General features: G+C 36.6%; 1 protein-coding gene across 4 annotated transcripts in view; it reads right to left on the minus strand.

Annotated features, from left to right (window-relative positions):
- Nucleotides 1-460: 460 nt before the first annotated feature.
- LOC131158055 (mitochondrial outer membrane protein porin 4) overlaps nt 461-22642 on the minus strand; it is a 95494-nt gene continuing 73312 nt past the window's right edge. For all 4 annotated transcript variants that reach the window (XM_058112612.1, XM_058112611.1, XM_058112613.1 and 1 more), the window contains 2 exons: nt 21522-21730; nt 461-1039 (listed from right to left, as the gene is read on the minus strand). In XM_058112612.1, coding sequence (XP_057968595.1) covers nt 733-1039; nt 21522-21730 — 516 coding nt within the window. In that variant the 3' untranslated portion in view covers nt 461-732. The remainder of the gene's footprint in view (nt 1040-21521; nt 21731-22642) is intronic.

The raw sequence follows: 22642 nt of genomic DNA on the forward strand, positions 1-22642 counted from the left end.
TATATCATTTATGTATGTTTATCATAAGGCATGACGGATGCACAAAGACAACAATTGTCATAAGCATCAGTTATCAAACTAACAAGGTGTGATAATAAGATGCCATCGGTTGTCTTCATCGCGAGGGTTGTTTCTGAACACATGAAAGATTTGAAAAACCCTCTGGTACAAATAGACCCAAGTAACATACATGATCTTCATATTTATAGCAATAAGATGGATAGAATTAGTCAGATTATAATAATGAGAAATGAAAGAATTTTATTAATCGACATGGCCTATTCGTTGTAAAACCTAAATTAAATTGAACGACGAACCTTTCATTGCATTAAAATAAAAACTGATGATGATATAGCCATCAACTGATTGATTAAGTGGTACAAGGAACATGTTGGCCTTTGTTTAGTTTCATGTTATATCCACAAATTGATTGGGACATAGTTGTTGATGCCTACGAACATTTATCAATCAAGTCATCAAAATTCTATACCATAAAATGCATATTACTGACGGCATACAGTAGTAGCATTTCAACAATTGACTATATGTTGTGAAGTAACTATACGAAAATTTTCAAAACTGGGAACGTTTCCTAACCACTTCAAGAACATTCAGATCACCCTATCTCCAAAATCTCAGCTTTCCAGCATATTTCAGTAACACAGCCACCCTGGGGGTTTAAAAAATAATAATGGGAGGGAAGTGTACAATATACCCAAACAAAATCCCACGTCAAGGCTTGAGAGCAAGGGCAAGACCCAACTTGGGAGCTGAATTCATGGCCTTCGAGTCATACTCAGCTGAAAAAGTAATCAATGACTTGGGCCTCCACTCTCGTTGGCATAGCATAGCAACCTGTCCATTGTCAGAAAACCGTGTTTTCACCACGGTGTAAGGGTCAACTGCATGAGAGCTCCCAAGGGTAAAACTGTTCCCATACGTGGATAGTCCATGAATCATTTCAGCAACAACAATAGTTCCTTCGAGGGGGATTACAGAATGAACATAAGATGCCTTCAGCCTTTGTCCTTTGTCCATCCTGCAGTGACAAATGATCATCCAGATTCAAGGGTCAAGCTTTGGGATAATAACAGAAAGTAATAAAGCATTACTATTTTATGCATAAAAACAAATTTTCGTACATTCTTTAAAATATTAAGTTATTTTTAAAATATAGGATATTACATAATCAAAATACAACTTTTGTTTCTAATCTATGCCATCAGATCACTTGATGGCAATGTCTCTGGGAGTTGGCATCAGAGATGAAGGATCAAGTCTCACCGTGCCAAGGACAGGTGGCATTGTGGGTGTAGTGGGGAAGAACTTACACCTACAATGTAGCTCATCCCCTTTGGATCCAAAATAAAAAACATATATTAAAAAAAGCTTTTCTAATCTCCATTTGAGTCAATAAGGTTGTCGATACAAACTTCGTGATTCATGAAGAATACATGCTTGAAGATTAAATGGATTAGAAAATAACTGTAATTGTGAGATATATATTCAATGATTTCCAAGCATCACGTAGGCATATGAGGTGCTGAGAAGCTGTGGCTTCCAGGAATCTTGACCAAAGTTTGTCTAAGAATGCCAGTAGTGTTGAAGAGTAAAACCATCTCTACACCTCTCTCTGTCAAGGGCCCTTAGAAGAATATATTCACTATAATAGACAAAAAAAATATTAGATGCAATTCCATGTTTGCACCTTTGCGCCCTAAATAGGTTTGCTTCCATCCAAGGGATTTATTTTGCTTCTCAGAGACTTGACAACACCCTACAATTAAGAAATGTGCATTGTAAGCATCTACCAAGGTTGAACTGACAAGTTGAAGCACCCACATTTACATGGGTTAGACACAACTGGGATGATTTAAGAACTTTTCTTTAACTAGTCTGAATCCCAAGAATCAAGATTTGACTAATCTGGACTACTACACTAACTCTAATTACATGCTTCCAAAAAGGTTGAAACAAATGCCACTTTCACTTAATATTTGTTTCTTTCTATATGTAAGTTGGAAGATAATGTTGCCCATTTGTTTCTCCTTTGCCACCTTCCTCACCAGATATAACAACTATTCTGTTGTAGATATGAGCTACCTTGGTTCACTTAGATCATTATGTGAAGAAAAATTAGCTCCAGACCTTTTCTTCAAATCAAAACCATCTCTACACCTCTCTCCATCGAGGGCCTTTAGAAGAATATATCCACCATAATAGATGAAAAAAAAATACATGGAATTCCACGTTTGCACCTTTGCGCCTTAAATAGGTTTGCTTCTATCCAAGGGATTTATTTTGCTTCTCAGAGACTGACAATTTAAGAAATGTGTATTGTAAGCACCTACGTACGTTGCACTCACAAGTTGAAGCCACCACATTTACATGGGTTAGACACAACTGGGATGATTTAAGAACTTTTCTTTAACTATAGCCGGAATCCCAAGAATCAAGGGTCGGCTAATGTGGACTACTTCACTATACCTCTAATTACAGGCTTCCAAAAAGGTTGAAACAACAGCCACTATCACCTAATATTTGTTCCTTTATGCAAGTTGGTAGATAATGTCGCTCATTTGTTTCACCTTTACCACCTTCCTAACTAGACATTGTAACTATTGTGTTGTAGATATGTGCTACCTTGGTCCACTTAGATCATTATGTCAAGACAAATTAGCTCCAGACCTTTTCTTCAAATCAAGATGTGATCAGGACTGGATGTATTGTGTACAAACGAACTTTGCTCATGGCTTGCCAACACATAGCATTCAGCAACCTGAAACATTTTTGAAGCTTATTGATGATTTTAATGATCATTTCAAAATATGAACAACCTCATTCATCCATGCATGCATAATGTGTGCATGAGCTCAGAAATGCAAACAAAAGGTTACATGTGTGCATGTAAGTATCTCATAAGGTGAAGACAGTGACTCTTCTGCTTCCTTGAATCATTTTAGAAATAATGTTTTTTATACAAGAAAAAGAAGAGATAATAGACAATGTAACACAGCCAACCAATCCGGCTGTATATAAGCCAAGCATATCCCCTTGATGCTTAAAATTGATAGGAGCCTCCCTCGAGGTTTAAATATAATTATACTAGTAGATACACAAAACTCATCCTCATGACAGTGACTAGTTTACAATATTGTGTACATATATTAGCAACTTGCAAGCATATTTAGATTAACCATTACCAAAACATCTTCAGTGCTGGAACAAGATCTTGGAAGGGGCCATGGGCTATTCCCTGTCCTCATACCAAAAGGCCTCTGCGTGTGTGTGAAAGAGAGCTGGAAATGAATTTTGAAATCATCATGGAAATGTCTATTAAAAGATATTGTCTATTGTCTTTTCTGCTTCATCCCCCCAAGCAAATATCCTGCATTTATCACAGTGCATCTCAGTTACACCATTACAAGGTTTAAAGGGATGCAATAGTTGTGCCTCACCCCCAGTTAGTTTGCAATACTCGTTCCATTAATGCAATTAAAATAAATGTGAAGGGTCTGGTTGGGCAGTCTTTTGCGGTTCAGCCTACAGGAATAGGCATTATGAGAAAAGATAAGGATATTGCACATTTTTCTTGACAGCCTGGAGTGGGGAACCTTGTAGGATATTCTGACAATTAATTCAGGTTAAGAAAGCTATTGAGATGCATCTAGGACATAAGATAGCATAGTGTAATTCTGTGGTATAGTGGCAGGATCAAACCCAATTCACTCAAGCCCCTAAAAATATCCATGCTTGATTAAAAAATTTTTGGATCTCAAGAGAGGCTGAACATAAGGTTGAATCTCGACTCAACGGGACTTACGTCCAAATGTGAAGGTGACAGGTTCAAATCACTGAAAAGATCTCCCCAAGTATGGAGGTAAGACTGCATACATACTGCCTTCCCTAGATGCCCATGATGTGGAAGCTATGGGTTTCACATATCAAGAGATTCTGAACATGCATGTAAAGGGACCACCAAAAAAAAAGGGCAGCCCGGTGCACAAAACTTCTGCATATGCGGGGTAATGGGTCTATAGTATGCAGCCTTACCTTACATTTTTGCAAGAGGCTGTTTCCACGCCTCGAGCCCATGACCTCCAAGTCACATGACAACAACCTTACCGTTGTGCCTAAGTGTCTTTGTTGTACATCAGCAAAATGATACCGAGCGCCTTTTTTGCACATCATTTTTTTCTTTTGGATCTTTGTAGCCTTTAAAACCAAAAATTTAACATCCAATGAATTCATTTTTGAAAATCAACCCTCAATGTGCTTGAGTTACAATCCTCATAAATACAGAGAATATTTTCCTAAATCTACTTCTCAAAAATTAAGTAGACATAAACAAAATAAATGGAAATGCTTTATACTTATAATTGTTGTGCATTCAGGATAGACTAAGGATCCATTAAATTACTATTTTTTTCTAAAAAGAAGACTAGAATGGCAAATCATAGCATTAAATTTTGGTAATTTAAAAGAAATTTCGATAGAAAGTTAAGATTTTCAGCCAGGGTCAAAATGAAAACCAGCTTTAATTACTATTGGCCAAATTTTGGAATATATAGGCCACATTCTCATATTTAAAGATTTAAAAAATCAGGAAAAAAGAGCAAAAGATGAGGTTTTTCATTTTGATTCTAAATTATTCATAATAATATGCTCTAATATGTTTGAAATTTTTATTTGTAATTTCCATAATTTACTTGAAGGTTATGTCATTTCTTTATAAGAAATTTCCATAAATTGAGACTCTCGAAATTTACATCAAAACTGAAAATTTAATCATTGGATCAAATTTGGACGCTTAATAGGTCTTCCATTCCAAGGAACTATTTTAGGCTCCCAAGATCCTAGGTTTTGAATTATTTGGCAAGTAAGGCTTTGAGCTTGATCAAATCATCTTCATAATCACCTGTTAAGATGATGTCATCTACATACACAATGAGAATCGCCAATTTTCCTTCAGTTGAGTGTTTGATAAACAAAGTGTGATCTGCTTGACACTGAGAATACCCATACTTCTTCACTGTTTTGTTGAACCTATCAAACCAAGCTCTCGGGGATTTCTTCAATCCATAAAGGGATTTCTTGAGCTTACATACCTTATTCATAGTTGCCTGTGTTTCAAAGCCAAGAGAAATGTCAATGTAGACTTCTTTTGTAAGGTCTCCATTGAGAAAGACGTTCTTAACATCAAGTTGGTGAAGAGGCCAGTCAAGATTGGTAGCCAATGATAGTAGTACCCAAATAGTGTTTAATTTGGCTACTGGAGCAAACGTCTCTTAGTAGTCAATGCCATAGGATTGAGTGAACCCTTTTGCAACTAGTTGCACTTTAAATCTATCCACACTTCCATTAGCCTTGTATTTGACGGTGAATATCCATTTACATCCTACTGGATGTTTCCCACTCGGTAGATCTAAAATCTCCCAAGTTCCATTTTTCTTCAGTGCCTGCATTTCTTCCCATACTGCAGTTTTCCATTCCGGAATTGAAATGGCTTCTTGAATGGAGTTAGGAACCTGCACTTTGTTCATATTTACCACAAATGTTTGGAAGCTAGGTGACAACCCTTTATAAGAGACAAAGTTGTAGATTGGATGACTGGTACATGAACTCCTACCTTTCCTTAAAGCAATGGAACAATCAAGGTCATTTGCAGAAGACTCATTAGTGATGAATTCAGAGCTAGTGTTACCTGGTGAAGTTTCATGTGTTCTTGCATTCGGGTCAGATTCTTAACTTTGCTCGAGAGGTGCTTGTTGTTCTAAATCTTCTTGAATCTTCTCCTTCCGAGAATATACAATGAACTCACCATTAGTTGCAGGTTTCGGATGTTGGACAGGAGTTGAAGGAGGTGGGAGATTTTCAGATTCTATTTCTGTTTGGTGACTATGGTTTGGAGTTGGAGTAGGAATAGTTGAGATAAGAGGGATGGTCAGTTGTGGACTTGGGTGGTTGTTGGTTGTTGTGGCATCAATATCCCAAAGATGGTATTCCTGTATGAGATTTTGTTGTGGACTTGGGTGGTGGTTGGTTGTTGTGGCATCAATATCCCAAAGCCGGTATTCCTGTATGAGATTCTCTCCCTGAATATCAGATTTGGGGTAGGTAGGTTGATGTTCAAAGAAAGAAACATCCATGGAAGTGTATAGTCTTTTTGTAACCGGGGAATAGCATTTGTACCCTTTTTGGTTTGGAGAGTAACCACAGAATAGAAACTTTAGTGCTTTGGGGTCGAGTTTCCTTTTGTGGACATGGACAAACACAAAGCACCCAATTGCTTTGAGTGGTATTGTTGAGACAATTCGGGTGTTGGGAAAGGAGTGAAAAAGAAGTTTACAAGGTGGTTGGAAGTTTAAGACACGAGAAGGCATTCGGTTTATAAGATAAGTTGTTGTGAGTATGGCGTCCCCCCAAAAGTGTTTTGGGACATGAGTGGAAAACGTAAGTGATATAGCAACCTCTAGAATGTGTCTATTTTTCCTTTCCACTACTCCATTTTGTTGAGGGGTATCGACACATGAACTTTGGTGTATAATGCCTTGACTTTGTAGGTAATCTCCAAGAATGTGTTTGACGTATTCCTTTGCATTATCAGTCCTAAAGATTTGTATTTTGGTATAGAATTGGGTTTGAATCATAGTGTTGAAGTTTTTGAAGATTTGCCCAACCTCTACTTTTTCTTTCATGAGAAACACCCAAGTGATCCTAGTGTGATCATCTACAAATAAATAAACCAGCGAGTCCCAATAATATTTTTAATACGTGAAGGTCCCCAAACATCACTATGGATCATTGAGAATGGATGGGATTTTTTATATTGTTGAATTGAAAAAGTGTTATGGGCATGTTTAGCGAATTGACAAACTTCACACTGAAAATATTTTGAATTTTTATTGCTGAATAATGAGGGAACAAGTTTTTGAAAGAAGGATTTTGGCTGGGTTTCTGTTTCGTCTTTTTCGATGGACAAAGGATTTCAATCTGAATATTTCTCCCTGGTCTCTCCCTGGTCTTCCGATGCACATGTACAAGCCTGATTGTTTACAGATTCTAGCCACGAGGTTTGGTCGATATCTGGGAATTGACAATGCTACGCTTAATCGAACTAGGGCTACAGGTACGAGAATGTGCGTGGAGGTGGATTTATTGGCAGATCAGGTGGATGCTTTCCTGATTGTTGTTTTTGCAAATAAGAAAATTTGGCAGGAAGTGAGGTACAAAAAGCAAGGATTTTATTGTGAGAAATGTCATAGATAAGGGCATTCAAAGGTGGTATGCCGAGTGGATGAAAGGAAACAAAAAATTGGGGATAGACGTAAGGATACAAAAAATGCTAGACAAGAAAATCGACAAGAAGTTTGGCGTGTGAAGCATTTGGATAAAGGGAAAGAAGTTCAAAGAGAATTGATAGATCCATGCATTATTGAAGAACCTTTAGACGTGGATCATGTTCAAGAGGGTGCAATGACATCACAAATTTTGCCAATGGTTGAGACAGTTATGCAAAGTGAGATGGAAGAGGGGGAGTTTGTTCCTGAAGAACCGAGGCCTAAAGTGGAGATTTTGCAAATGAACACAAAGCAGTATGAGATTGAGCAAAGGGAGGAGATTGTTGAACCAATCCTGGGTGCTCCCAACGCTGATATGTTGATAGTGGAAGATTTTATAGTAGTGCGTGATCAGTTGATGACATCTTGTAACATGGTTTCAGAAATCTTAGAACAAGAGTGTACAATCATGCCCAAGTATGTCCTACATAATTGTGAATCGGATAGAGAGGTGAAGACAAATACTTTGGAGAAACTCCCACTGGAAAAAGGCTATTGTTTGAATGATGATTTACATGTTCCGCTTGTTAAGTTGAAGGATATTAATGGGCAAAGTAAGAAGAAGTCTCAACGAGTTATTAGCCGTCCAAAGAAACTTGATTTATGATTAATACAATTCTAGTGTGGAACGTGCGGGGTTTAGGCACGTCTAAAAGCCATTTACAAAAGTTAATGAGGAAATTTTCGCCTTCTATTTTGGTTCTTTCAAAGCCATTTTCTGATGAAAGTTTGATATCGCAATGGGCTAGCTTTCTAAATTTTCCGAATTTTTGTGCGAATGCATCGGTGGGGGGTAAACTTTGGATGTTTTGGGAAGAGAAAGTACACTTTGAGTTACAACATATGTCTGATCAAGTTATTTCGGGTATTTTTAGTTCTATGGACCAGAATTTCTTGGCTTCATTTGTTTATGCTAAATGTCGTCAAACAGATCGCCGGGAACTTTGGAATGATTTGAGGTTTGTAAAAAGGGATGATTTCCCTTGGTTAGTGGTGAGAGATTTTAATATCATCCATTCAAATTCGGAACGTATTGGTGGTCATACAAGGCCGTTATCGGCTAGGGAGGAATATGCTTGGACAATTGTGGCCTTATGGATTTGGTTGTTACTGGCAGCAACTTGTCTTGGTGTAATGGTCACAATGGAAATTCTCAGAGTTGGGAAAAATTGGATAGGGTCCTCTATAATTCGATTCTTCTTCAATCTTTTCCAAATATTTATTTTGAGTATGGAAATAGGAGGACTTCAGATCATAACCCATTGATTATTCGGTTTCATAGAAATTTGCATCAGTATGGTCCTTCTCCCTTCAGGTATCAGAATATGTAGAGCACTCATCAATCTTTTAAGTCTTGCGTGGAGGAAGCCTGGAGGGAGGAATCTCATGGCACGAGTTTAGTTAGACTTGCTTCTAAATTGAAGCATACGAAAGATGCAATCCGAAAGTGGAACAAGCAGGTATTTGGACATGAGAACATTAAAAAACTGGAGGAAAGTATGGAAGTTCTAGAGGCTCAGCTTCAGGAAAAGGGTATTCACCAGAAATTGAGGAAGATTTCTTCCTTTCTAAACTCGAGTTGGAAGCTTGGGAAAAGAGGGAGGAGATTCGTATTTCTCAACTAGCCAAAAAGAAGTGGTTGGAGGCGGGGGATAATAATACAAAGTTCTTTCATACATTTGTGAACCGAAAGAGGAGGACGGCTATGACTCATTCATTGAAGCTTCCGAATGGAGAAGTATTGGATTCTATGGAGGTTGTTCATGAGGGTGCAGTAAGGTATTTTCAAACTTTCTTAACAGGTGCAGGACCCAATCGAACAGCTTACCTTGATGATATTATATCTCCTATGGTTTCTAAAGAGGACAATATTGCTCTTTGTCGTGCTCCGTCCGAGGTGGAGGTAAGGGATGCTATTCTTTCTATCCCGAGAAATAGTAGCCCAGGTCCGGATGACTTTGGTTCAGCTTTTTTCCTTGATTGTTGGGATATTGTAAAAGAGGAGGTGATCGATGCAGCTAGAGATTTTTTTTTCTAGGTCTTCTCTTCATAGATTTTATTCTGCATCTTACATTGTTCTAATCCCAAAAGTTCAAAATCCCCAGAGTTTTGACAAGTTCAAGCCTATTAGTCTTTGTAGTGTTATCTACAAAAATTTTTCAAAAATTATTATTGCAAGGATGACAAATTTATTATCTGCATTGATTTCTCCGGAGTAGGGAGCTTTCATTCTCGATAGAAGTATATTTGAAAATATTACATTGGCACAAGAAATGGTTCATTCTCTGCTTAAGAAGTCTAATGGTGGAAATGTAATAATCAAAGTAGACATGGCTAAGGCTTATGATAGGGACAATTGGGATTTTTTAAACTTGGTTCTAAAAAACTTTGGATTCTCCCAGAGATTCAGTGGTTCAGTGGCGGAATGTGTTTCCTCTCCTTGGTTCTTCATTATGATGAATGACACTTATAAAGGTTTCTTTAAACCTTCTCGAGGGCTTCGCCAAGGAGACCCTCTATCTCCATATCTGCTTATTATTTTACAGGAAGTTCTTTCTCAGCTTCTAAAGAAAAATTTTATAGAGAACAAGATAGGGGCTTGCTATCATCCTCGTGGGGTGCCTTTGGTATCTCACCTACTCTATGCAGATGACATTTTTATTTTTGCCAATGGTAAGAGAAGTTCCATTCGAATGCTTATCAAGACTCTTAAGAAATATGAGGATTGGTCTAACCAAAAGATAAATAAAGACAAGTCAAGTATTTTTTTGTCAAAGAGAATTGCTTATGCTTGGAAGCGATCCTTGTTAAGGATGACTGGCTTTGCGGAAGAAGGGTTCCCTGCTACATACTTGGGTGTTCCTTTGGTATCGAGTCGTCTTACGCCCCGTAGTTTAGAGCCTCTAGTTGCTAAATTGAGGAAAAAGATAGCGGGTTGGAAATTCAAGCTTTTATCTCAAAGGGGCCGCTTAGTTTTAATTAAGCATGTATTATCATCAATGGCGGTTCATCAATTGGCGGTAATTGACATTCCTAATATTGTCTTCACAAAGTTAAATTCTATGTTATCGAATTTTTTTTGGAGTGGAGTAAATGATAAAAGAAAAAGGAAATGGTGTTCTTGGCCCAATATATGTAAGCCCGTTTGTGAGGGTGGTTTGGGTATTAGGGATTTTAAGGAAGTAAAAAAATCATTGCATATAAAGTTTGAGTGGGGATTGTTAACTATGGATAATCTGTGGACTCAATTATTTAAAGCTAAGTATTTGAATAATAGACACCACTTGAGAGAAATAAAGCCAGATAAAGGAACCAGATTTTGGAGATCGATTGCTCGTCTGATACCTGAAGTATTAGAGCATGTTCGTGTTCAAATTAAAGAAGGGTCGCCCTCTTTCTGGTTTAATCGATGGTTAGCCTCTAGTCCCCTTTGTGCTAAGGTTCGGGAAATCAAAAACCATAAGTTACGAACACGAGATTGTTGGGATAGAGATGGGTGGAATGTTGATTTATTAGTGGATCTGTTGGGTGAAAAACAAGCTGAGGAAGTAATGAACTCTGCTATTTCTTGCAAGGAGGGTACAGATAGAGTAATTTGGGAGCCTTCAACAGATGGGAAAAATACCACGGCAAGTGCTTAGGAAATTATAAGGGAGCGTAAAGAGGAATTCTTAGTTTCAAAATGGATCTGGCATCCTATGTTGCCAAAACGGGTGTCAATTTGTATGTGGAAGTCTTGGTTCGCTTGTCTTCCAGTTGATACTCGTATTCAAGAAGTAGGTGTTCAGATGGCCTCTTGGTGTGATTATTGTTCAAATGCCAAGATTGAATCTCTAGACCATGTGTTTTGCACGGGATCTTTTGCTCAAGAGGTATGGAAACAAGCAACAGCGGTGTTGGGTGTTAGTTGTATGGCAACGAATACATGGAAAGCCAGAGTTAATTTCTGGTTTATTTGGGCGAGACGAGCCTCTCAGTTAGGCATTTTGGTAGGTCTCATACCTAGTCTCATCATTTGGAGAATTTGAACTCGTCGATGTAGAGCTAGGATGGAATCATTCATGATTCGAGCAGAACTTTGTGGCTTGATATTAAATATTGGTTGAGATCCATTTCGGACAAGTTAACTAAATGTGCACCTACTTCTTGCACGGATATTGCAATCCTTCGTGCTTTGAATATTCAAGTAAAAAATTTCTTCCTCGTGTAGTCAGATGATGTAAACCTGGGATAGGTTGGGTTAAGTTGAATGTGGATGGAAGCTGTAGAGGCCCAGGTAATTGAGGTGGTGGAGGCGTGATAAAAGATGAAAGAGGATTATTTAAAGCAACTTTTTCCTCTTTATTGGGTTATAAAACCAATAATATGGCTAAATTATTATAGGGATTAATCTGTGCAAAGATCTCAGATTTGATCAAGTGGAGATTGCCTGTAACTCGGCTTTGTTGGTTCAGTGGATTAATTCTGGGAAGTGTTCGGCTTGGAATATGGGAATTGTGGGAAGAGCTTGTGTTAGCATTAATAGGCATACATTACAAAGTGGAACATGTCTACAAGGAGGCAAATCAAAGTGCAGATTTCTTTGCCAAGCAGGGTGAATCTAGTATATCTTGATTATATAGTTATCAGGATGAGCTTCCACAACAAGTCAAGGGAATGATTCAATTGGATTTGTTGGGATTTCCTTCCTTGCGCTCGTGATGCTTTGTGCTGGTGTTTGTGAAGGTTGGAATGGTTGGTCTATTCCTCGAGATCTTCCAGAGTTTTGTTTGTTTTCCACTTATAGTTGTTTAGTTCTTATTTTTTGTTTAGTTGTTGGTCATTGATTTATTAGTTTTGATTTAGTTGGTTAAGTCAGTTTTAGATTCTTGGGATTTGATTTTGTTTTCCCCAAGTCTCAAGGTTGGAACCACGGTATTCCTCCGCCATAGGGGTTTTCTAAACAAAAATAGGAGGTGCCGCCCTCTTTTTCCAAAAAAAAAATTTGAAGATGCATGAAATTTGGATGACCTAGTCTATAGTGCAATAACATAATTGCACTATCATTATTGAAATGAGAAACAGAAAAAGAAATTTTTTTAGACAGATTGTTTGCCTTGTCCGAATCTACCTTGTGAGTTTATTATTCCGGAAGATCACCAACCTTGAGGATATAAAGCCCTAAGCACATCTCAGTATTGCCAATCGTCTTCCCCAAATTCAAGTCCTGAAATTCACACGAGTTGGGGAAGAATTTAGTAACACAGTTAAGCTCTTAAGTGAGTTTGCTAATAGAAAGTAAATTGCAAGCTAAGTTTGGGACTAGGAGAACGGAGTTTAGAGTGAGGTTCTTTGATATAATCACAAAACATGTTCCTATTACTCTTGAGAGAGACTGATATGCAATTCTGACAGAAAAATTTCCATGACATGGACTATAAGTATTAAAAATCCTTGCATGTCCAGTCATGTGATCAGAGGCTCCTGAATCCACAATCCACGGGCTGATTTTCTCTTTTGTTGCACTGAAAGCGTTTAAAAAATTGCCTGTGTGCGCCAAGGATCCGGTTCCAATGACTGAAGTATTGGAGGATTGTTGTTAGTTGATCAATTTTTTCAAAAGTTCCATTTGTTCTTTGCTAAATAGACTCTATCCTGGCTGTGTGTGGTTCTCGTCACAGGAGGCCAGATGTCCATTGAGTTTGTGCCCTGTAATGGGCAGAAGATTGCCATCTGATCCTCCATTGCTGCATGTGGCTGAGGTTTTAGGATGGGAGGTGACTTCGGAGAAGGATTGACTTTGCCGAGCCATTTTCATCCCGTATTTTGTCATCTATCTACGGTTCAGAGGTGGCTCTGATACCATGTTGATTTTAGAGAAGAAAATAATTCTCTTATTTCTTAATGATAAATGTACAGCCTTTATATAATGAAAGGAAAAAAAAATTCCTTTCACTATATTTGGTAACAAGACACTAATTACCACAAAATCAAGAAACTAGCCAAATATAGGAAACTGCAAAATAGGAAACAAACTAATATGGATATTAGGAATTTTCCAGAACCTCTTTATTCCTAAATTAACGTAGTCACTAATAATAAAATCAGAATTTCTGCAGCAGTTATCCCTGAAAATCAGGGATCGGGTATTTCCACACAATGGTAATATCATTTAAGAGTATGTGAATATTGAGAATCAGCTAGCAAACATCTTCACTGAGGCTTTATCTAAAGAAGAGTGGTCAAAGATCCATGGAGAACTAGGAATGTGCTACATTAAATACAAAGGCAATCATTGGAAATGAAAATTTTGAAAACAAAAATATAAGCAGTTTTTAGAGCATTTTTGGTAGAAGTCTGTCACTCCATCATTCTCTCCAACCCTAACCACTCAACTCTCCTCCTCTTCTCAACACTTAGTTTCGAATTTCAAATGGGTTCTCTTCTTAACTCTTATTTTCAAATTTCAAATGGCTCCTAAGGTAAGAGGTGGCAAAACATATGGTTTACGGAGTAGATTCCTAGGATAATGATCATCAAAGTAGCAAAAGATAGTGATTGTTGAAGTATCAGATGATTCTCGAATGTTATGACGGTAAGAGTCAAACTCATTCTCCCAAAGCTCTTCAATCTCAAGCTTTAATGAAACCAAAAAGAGAAAGAGCACGTTCAAAGTGACTCAAGGAATAGTGATACGATGGCTGAAAGGTTCCATACTTCCATATTAAAAATGTCTTACTCCCGGTGGGAAAATTACATATATTGATATATTTGTTCAAAAAGAAATTTTACCACCAAGAAAGATTGATTTGATTTCTTTGAAAAAATTAGTTTTTCTATTAAAGAGTTGTTTGATGCACAAGGATAGGGTAAAATTTGCATCTTTACTCACTCAGTTTACCATTAGCGTGCACCTTTTCTATTCTAATTTAGAACAAGCAGGAAGTCCTGTTCTACTTAAGGTCTCATCTTTTTTGGAGTTAATATGGATATTGAGGTAAAGGACATTGTTAATATTTTTGAAGTATCTTTTGAAGGGACAGTCTTTAGAAAATTTTAAAAGAAAGAAAGCAATGAAGGTTGCACTTGGATCATCTCAGGTTACACCTGATGCTTCATTACAAGTGTTGGGAACAAGATCATTCACCACATAATTGCCAATATGTAATAACCTAGGAGAGGATGACTAAAGAAACTGATACTGATCTATTGTTCGGGCAATATTAAAAGGAAAGTGATTAATCTATATGCGTTTATGATGAATCACATGGTGCCAATAGTTTAAAAGAATTAATTTCTTTACATATGGTCATATTCTCTGCAAGCTCTTTACAAAAATGGATCTTAACTTTAGTAGTAGTAGGCCTGTGCCATCCACTGTTATGCCATCTCTTACCATCCCTTCCAATTTGGCAACATATTTATGCTAGCACACAGGACAATCAAGGAAAAATATAGATGATGGATAAGAAGCAAGATTCTTTGGCTGATAGAGTTGGAAGCTTGGGAGTGATGTCCTCCATAATTGCAGAAAATCAAGAGACAAATTTAAAAGCAAAATAAGGAAATCTTGGTCTTGGTCCAACCGAAACCTCTATACAGGAGCGATGATCCCTATTGATTTCTATTATGTGAAATTTTGAACATTTTCTCATTGTATAAACACCTTTCTACTGTTGCTTTTAGTTGAACTCCCTATTTACATTTTGCTGCTGACAAAAAAGGAAAAGAAGTTTGTTTAGCCACATTATCCTAATGCTTATGCTGATATTCTGTTATGATGAATCTCTGTTACACTCTAAATTCTGATACTTTGTTATGCTACTGTTCTGTTTTACCTGTGCTATAATTGTTTTCTTTATCAGGAAAAAGGAAAGTATATTATCAAGGCATCAAGGGGATGCCAACCCATGCTACAAAACATCAGCCACTCTACCCTGTAGAGTGTCGCAAACATCAAGGATTACAAAATGACCATTAACAAATTTCCCACTAAGCCAGCTGGGTATAGCAGTAGTTCATTGGACTTTGCAGGTATGAAGCAATGTAGATGAATCTTTGAAGGCTCTCTTATTTCTTTCCTTCTAAGCCCACCAGAAGATGGCAAGAGAGATGAGGTTCAAAGCCTTTTGCTTCTCCTTAGTGGCTTTGATGCCTTTCCAAGCCCAAATCTCCCCTCCAACTGTATTTTCCATAACCCACTGCTGCCCAATCAAGGAAAGAGCCAAATTCCACATGTTCCTTGTCCAGGGGCAGTGGAGAAGAATATGGTTTACTAATTCTGCCTCCGCCATACAGAGAAAACACCGATTCAAGACTGTAAGCCCTCTTTTCTGCAGATTGTCAAGGGTTAAAATATTTCCATGAACAGACTCCCAAGCAAAAAAGGCGCCTTTGAAGGGGTTGCTGTCCTTCAAATGTGAATCAAAGGGGAGTTATTGTAATTTGTTCCCAATGGTGAGAGCTTCTTATAATAAGATTTAACAAAGAAAACGCCATTTCGGTCCATAGCCCATTTTGGCTCAATGGGGATGTTTTGGTTATAGAAGTCCCCAATCTTGTGCTATAACCTATAATTGGTGTGATATTCTTGAAGTGAATATGCTACAATATGTTGATATATGCTTTGAAATGAATGATACTATTCTGATTTCTGAGACTTTTATCTGTGCACAAATTTAGGGGGAGCTTATTGGAAATCATAGGTATTAAGGGGGAATTGAAATACATAGCATACGGTAAGGGGGGTGATAATGTAAACATGTGAAGTTTTGTCATCGTCAAAAAAAGGCAAATGTTGAAATTAGATTTTGACGATTGACAAAACATGAACTGAACATGAACTGAAATGAGATATTGATGATTAACAGAATCATATATCGTGTGCTTCATTGTGATGATGATCAAACCATAGTAGTGCATTAGTGAAATACTTCAAAGAATAAAAACAGGCATCCCCAAGCCATAAGGCTCCCCACTCTGCGAGGCCAGGGGGAGGGTCGTCACAGTGTACGCAGTCTTACCCCTGCTTTTATCCAAAGAGATTGTTTCCTTGAACCCAAACCTGTGACCAACCAGTCACAAAGGAGCAACCTTGCTGTTGATCCAAGGCCCGCTCTCTACTTTAAAGAATAATAAGCAATATTAGAAGAAACTATAGAAGCTTCAATAGAAGCATCGACATATGTATTGACAAAAGCATTTATAGAAGCATTGACAAAAGTTGTGATAGAAGCTTCAATAAAAGCATTAATAGAAACTTCAGGAGAAGCATTGGTAGCAACTTCATTAGAAGCAACGACAAAAGTTTCATAACAAACTGCGATAGAAGTTTCATCAGAAACATCTACAGAACACCTATTAAGAAGTACTGGTGATAATCTTCCGGTTGCCAACATACAAAATCATTATTGAAGGATTAATCATATTTAATCAAGATATATTATGGATTAAATATTTTCTACTTTAAAGCTTATTAACCTGATATACTTAACTTGAGATTTTAACTTTAAAGCGAAATTCAGCTCGAACTAAAAGCTTGACTACTGAATTATCTTGGAACTCAAGTTTACTCTTGGAAATATAGTTTTCTCGAAGATCAGTTGGGCTGACAATTCGATTATCAACAAAATCTGTCCATTGGGCATTAACTAAAGGTTAGTTGGTGTTCGAATGAATTCTTGTAAACTCTAGAAATTTGAGGAATACCAAAAGGAGAGATGAATCAAAATACATACATATGAGCAAAGCATTTTCTTATCTTGCATTGCCAGAGCTTTATTTCATTGTAGTTCTGTTTCAATTGTGCTTATTGTAGTATCTTCCTAATGGGTTGAGACTATCGTAAAGTCTCTCTAGTTTCACTGATTTTGGTTAAGAATATTGAGAGCTATAAAAGAACCTTTGGATTAATTGTGCTTTTCTGTTTGATAAGTTTTCCCAACAGGACAGGGGTCCTGAAGCGCAGGTTGCACTGTTTTTGGCTGGAAGCCGAGTGAATTTGTGAGGAAAGGACAGGTTGTCCTGACTAAGTGGTTCTCAGTGCAATTACTTGATAGAACTTAGTGAAAATTCTTAACCTAGTTTGCTTGGGGAGTGGATGTAGGTCTGGTCGACCAAACCACTATAAATATGTGTATCCCTCTCAATTGTGGCTTGATTTGTGATTGTGGTAGTGATAAATTATATTATCTCCACTTACTTTCACTTCTTGAATAGAATAATTTACAAATTGGTTTGGAAAGAATTTAAACAAATTGAAATTTTAAAACCACCCACCCCACCTCCCTTGGATGCCATATACGAACCAATACCTACAATGCTACTTTTGGACAAATTAATCCTTAGCAAGAAAAAAAATTCCAAAATATTGCAGATTATTCAGCACATTAGAGAAAATAGAAAATTTTGTACTCCATTATTCAGACAAACATAAATATAAGTACATACAACCTTGCACTTCAGGTGCTCGGGAAAATGACTATTCTTGACTATAGCCATTCTAAACTTCTCTAGAGACTCAAAAGACCTTATAAATGAACTTTGTACATAAAAATGACACTTTGACTAAATCAAAATAATGACACCTAGATAACAATACTAAATAACTATAATTCCAACAACTGGTGCAAAGTGTGGACTTCTGGAGTAGTATTGTTGTGCTGCTCGTGGACAACACTTCAGTCATTTTGCAAAGGACAACGTAGAATATGGCATGTACCAATTGCTGCTCGATCACCCAAATAGATTCTTTATAACAGATTCTAATTAAAAAATTGACCATTCACCTTGTTTTCAGGAATACTTCCTTCCCATTATTTTACCAAAGAATGCAATACTGCCACAAGTGTTCCACCACTTCAAGCTTGAATTTTCCCACACTATTTCAGCAAGCAGTTCTTCTCCAACTACAATAGTCAATTACTAACTAACAAATCTTCCCGTGCATCTTGTTCTAAAATTAAGTATCTTGCAACCATGATCTTAAATTTCCATGAAATTGTCGAAATTTCCAGTTTCCATCACCCTCAAAATCGAAATGGCAGTAGATTTCCGTCTTGCATAATTTCTGTCGAAATTTCAACCAACCATCCGAAATTTATCGAAATCTCGAAATTTTAGCGAAACTTGTCGAAATTTGAACTATGCAATGAAATTTCCGCGGAATGCAAATGGGAGATTTAGGAGTGAAGTGAAATTTCCGTGTTTATTTATTTTATTTATTTTTATCAAACCAAAGATTATTACAAGTGCTTTTGAAATTTATGAAGTAAATTTACAACAACATGTTATTTAACCATTCATGTCTAAATTATCATTATTTGTACAATAAATAATATTTAAATGATTTATAAATTTCATTTGTATAAACTGATTCACTAAATATGTTTAATGGACATTATCTTACAAATATGTCTGATGTAAATATTATATTGCAACTTCTCCACCTCATACACAGCATAGATGTATTTACTTGTAATATATTAGTCCTAAAACTTACATCATTATGTCTATTAATCATTTCTAAAGCTTTATAAAAGAACTCCATGCTTTACTACTTATTTCAATAATTTTTTCAAATCGAAATTTTTGTCGAAATTTCCGTACTTTTGGAGCTTCAAAATTTGAGTCGAAATCGAAATTTAAGACCTTTCTTGCAACTAGTCATCCTCCATATGAATATTTTCACAATTTGTCCTTTGCTTTTTTTAAAGATTGCTAATGTCATATTACCCAATTTATCAACATAGGTCTTCCTTGTAGAAATAAGAAGGGTTTGCTTGACAGCTGTAATAATTTACCATTAATATATGGATCAATAAACATATTTAATGATTGAAGCTTGAATAAAATAATAGCATGCAAAACCAAATGCACTTGGTTTAAAAACACAGAATAACTAGAATGGGATATTTGATGAAAAAAAAAAAAGGAATCCTAAAATAAGAGCGCAAATGGCAAGAAATAGAAACAAACCCAAGGAAGGAAATGCTCTCATACAAATTTAACACAGTGTGCACAGTGCAAATAGCATCTAGGATCATCAGATTAGTTATCCAACAGAGTACGATTAAAAGCAAGGATATTCAGTGCAAAAGAGAGATCTCGCACAAAAACGTGACAGTGGAGGCCATGGAAGAAGCCACTAGGTGAATTTTCACTCTTCCACATCTCAAGAAAATTCTGTACATATCAGAATTGATGAGCAAATGAAAAAAGAAAATTGAAAACTCTCTTTTCCTTAATTATCTAGACTAACTAAAATATAAGTACATGATGGTCATGCACATTTGATGTGCCTAGCAAAATAGCTATTCTTGACTATAGTTGTTTTAAACTTCTCTGGGCTTGAGTATTCCGGACTATAGTTGTTCTAAGCTCCTTTGGGCTCAAAAGACCTTGAAAATAAGTTTTGGAACTTGACTCATAAATGAACTTTGTAAATAAAGTTGGGAACATTTTGACTAGACATAACTATTATTGCGACTAAAAAGGCGAAGAGTAAAAACTATTATTGCAACTAAAAAGGAGAAGAGTGGACGGCCTTGTTAAGAATGTTAACTGATGCTTCATTAGTTCAACACCGCATCACCCATCAACTCAGAATTAAAACTCTTCTTGCCTGTCTTAATTGTCTGACAAAATCCCATTCTAGAGCCATTGAAATCATAAATGTTGTGATGTAGAAGTGAAAATACGAAGGTAGGCCAAGATAAATCTGAATGCATTTGTGAGAAGACACAGATGGCAGTAGATGATGACAAGGGTGTGGTGACAAAAAACCAGCAAATGCAAACCAAAGGGCAATAAAATTTTTATTATTGTGTGTCCTGAGCATGACCTATTAAAGAGGAATTCTATTAATTTCCCAAATAAACAAGGAAACCTAATTTATGGCCTAATAAAATATTATGAAAAATTAAATAACTTCCTGAAAAATTCAAATTACAACAATGCCCACAAATTGAGCCAATGATACCTTACCAGGTGCCTTAATTTTTGTTCATATGGGACCACTTTGGGCTCTACATGCCGACAACCTACTGCCATTAAAAGAAAACCACCAAGCAAAACAGAGACACATCACCCAATGCACAAAGCTGCCAAAGGGAGAACACTCAGTCTGCAACAGAGAAAAGCTTTTCCATAATTTGAACTAGTGCGCTAAGTTTTAGTGTAGTGCTCTATCATTGGGCCAAGGCTCACAAACAAAACCATTGAACATCACATAAAATTTAACATTCTATATCAAGATGCAGTAAAACAAAACCATCATAAATATCTTAGCAACATAACAGTTGGAACCTCAGAAATTTATTGGTTATTTGCCTTCTTAGGCTTGAAATTATGTTATCAGGCTCAGGACTAAGCCAATTACATCCAGACCAGCCCAGTCTTCATCACATCATATATGATTTATAATTTTTTATCTAGGAAAATATTAAGTCTTATTTAAGAAAGTAAAACAACCCAGCATCCATGAGACAATCCACCTCTTCCTTTCTCCCTACCTACGAATGGATTTCCAGATACTTTGGAAAACTCTTGTTTTTCCCTCTTTTCACTTAACTTTTCTTGCTTTTTTATTTCCCCAGTAACTTGGAGTGGTCAAGAGATCATTCATGCATGTAATTCTAACTTCCAAAGATCATATTCCAATATCTGGAGAAAATCTCTTGCATGTTGCTTCTTGAATTTTCATTTTTGTTTCATTCTTTTGGGTAATGGAAGTCCTCTAAATTACAAGTTTTAATGGCACAGCTTCCTGTGCATTTCTAGAGCAAGGCAGGCCTAGCTTCCTTTCATAGGGTCAGGTAAGGCTAGCGAATGCATAGCAAATTCATATTATGCTGCAAATTTATTCAGTAAATTGTCTTAAGGGCACTGGACACATTTGGTAGTGTTTTGATTTATGCTATTTTTGTTCCCATGTTTTGCTTTCTCTTGTGACTTTTTTACATTTTCAAAACAAAGAAAGTTAAAGACGTATGGGTATTTAACAAGAGCATTTCATGTGGCTAGTTTTTTTTCCTTTTAAAAAAAAAAAGAAAAAGAAAAATCAAATAGAAACAAAAGAAAATCGCTTCCAAACAAGGCCTTGGTAATATACATTAATTATCAAATCAAAGATATAAAATTAAATTCTGAAACAGCCAAAAAGAGCAGGCACTTTTTTGAGCAAGTGTTTCTGAAAATACGTACAGTATAAGTGCAGCAGAGAAATCAGGCTTGCTAAAGCTGATCCCAGCATTGTATTTGGTGAATGAAGCAGAAGCAGTATCAAAACCAATTTCGCCACCCAGACTGAGATCCTTGGTTCCAAATGCTCCTGCAAGCTCCAAAAGAGGGGATGGATTCAAGCCAATACTTGAATTGATAGCTGCATGTTGATGACGGTAATCCACATCGAGCTGAGGTAAAATGCGCATAAAAAAATAAGAAATTTGATTTAGCATCTATAGGTACACTAACTCCAACACATAAAACTGAGAATTTCTATTACATTTTAAATCACGGGGCCTACATATAATTTAGAATTCCATGAGCAAAGAGAAACCCTGGAAAGTGCAGAAACTTTCACATCATTATTTTCTTATTGGAAAGCACTTCGCAACAAAAATTTCTAACAGGATTGCACCCACTTTTTGCTTCTAAATTTCTAATTTAGGTTTCACTTTGCTTATCAAAACAAACAAATAAATAAATGGCAATATTTTATTCTTTGAGTAAGAAAATCCCTGAGTGTCAAATGCGAGTATGAATCCTCAGTCAATTTGATGTTTCCTAGTGAGTTCTAGAATAGCGTAGAAAGCTCTTTAGGGAAGGGTGAGTGTTCATTAGTCATTGTAAAACTCACCAGCTTTTGAAACATGTTTAGCATACTTGCTCCTTTGCTAAATACACATTGCCTACAGGGCATTAAGAATGAATTGTGCAGCTTTACAATTTACCGCGTGACTATTGTCTACTTTCACACTTGTCTACTACTTCTGCTTAACTTTGTGTTCCATGGTTGAGAATTTGTTCATGTAGTGAAATCATAGTATATTTTTGGCTGACTAGTTAAGCAAAAGTTCTATAACTAGTACCCCACAGCCCTTCAACGCGGGAAGTGTTTGGCCCACGACAATTGGCATCGGCTTGGTTAATTGCTTCATAAATTCAGTTTCCTTCATATTGTAGGATTGTGTTAAGCATCTGTAAGAGACCATGCCCACCAATACCAAGAGAATCAAAGAGACAACCAAAATGGTGCTCTGCAAAAATGGCCAAACTTCCTGAACATGTTAATGTATTGGAGGGATCATAAAAACATTAACAAG

The sequence above is a fragment of the Malania oleifera genome, chromosome 6 (assembly GCF_029873635.1).
Source record: "Malania oleifera isolate guangnan ecotype guangnan chromosome 6, ASM2987363v1, whole genome shotgun sequence".
Taxonomy (NCBI): Eukaryota; Viridiplantae; Streptophyta; class Magnoliopsida; order Santalales; family Ximeniaceae; genus Malania; species Malania oleifera.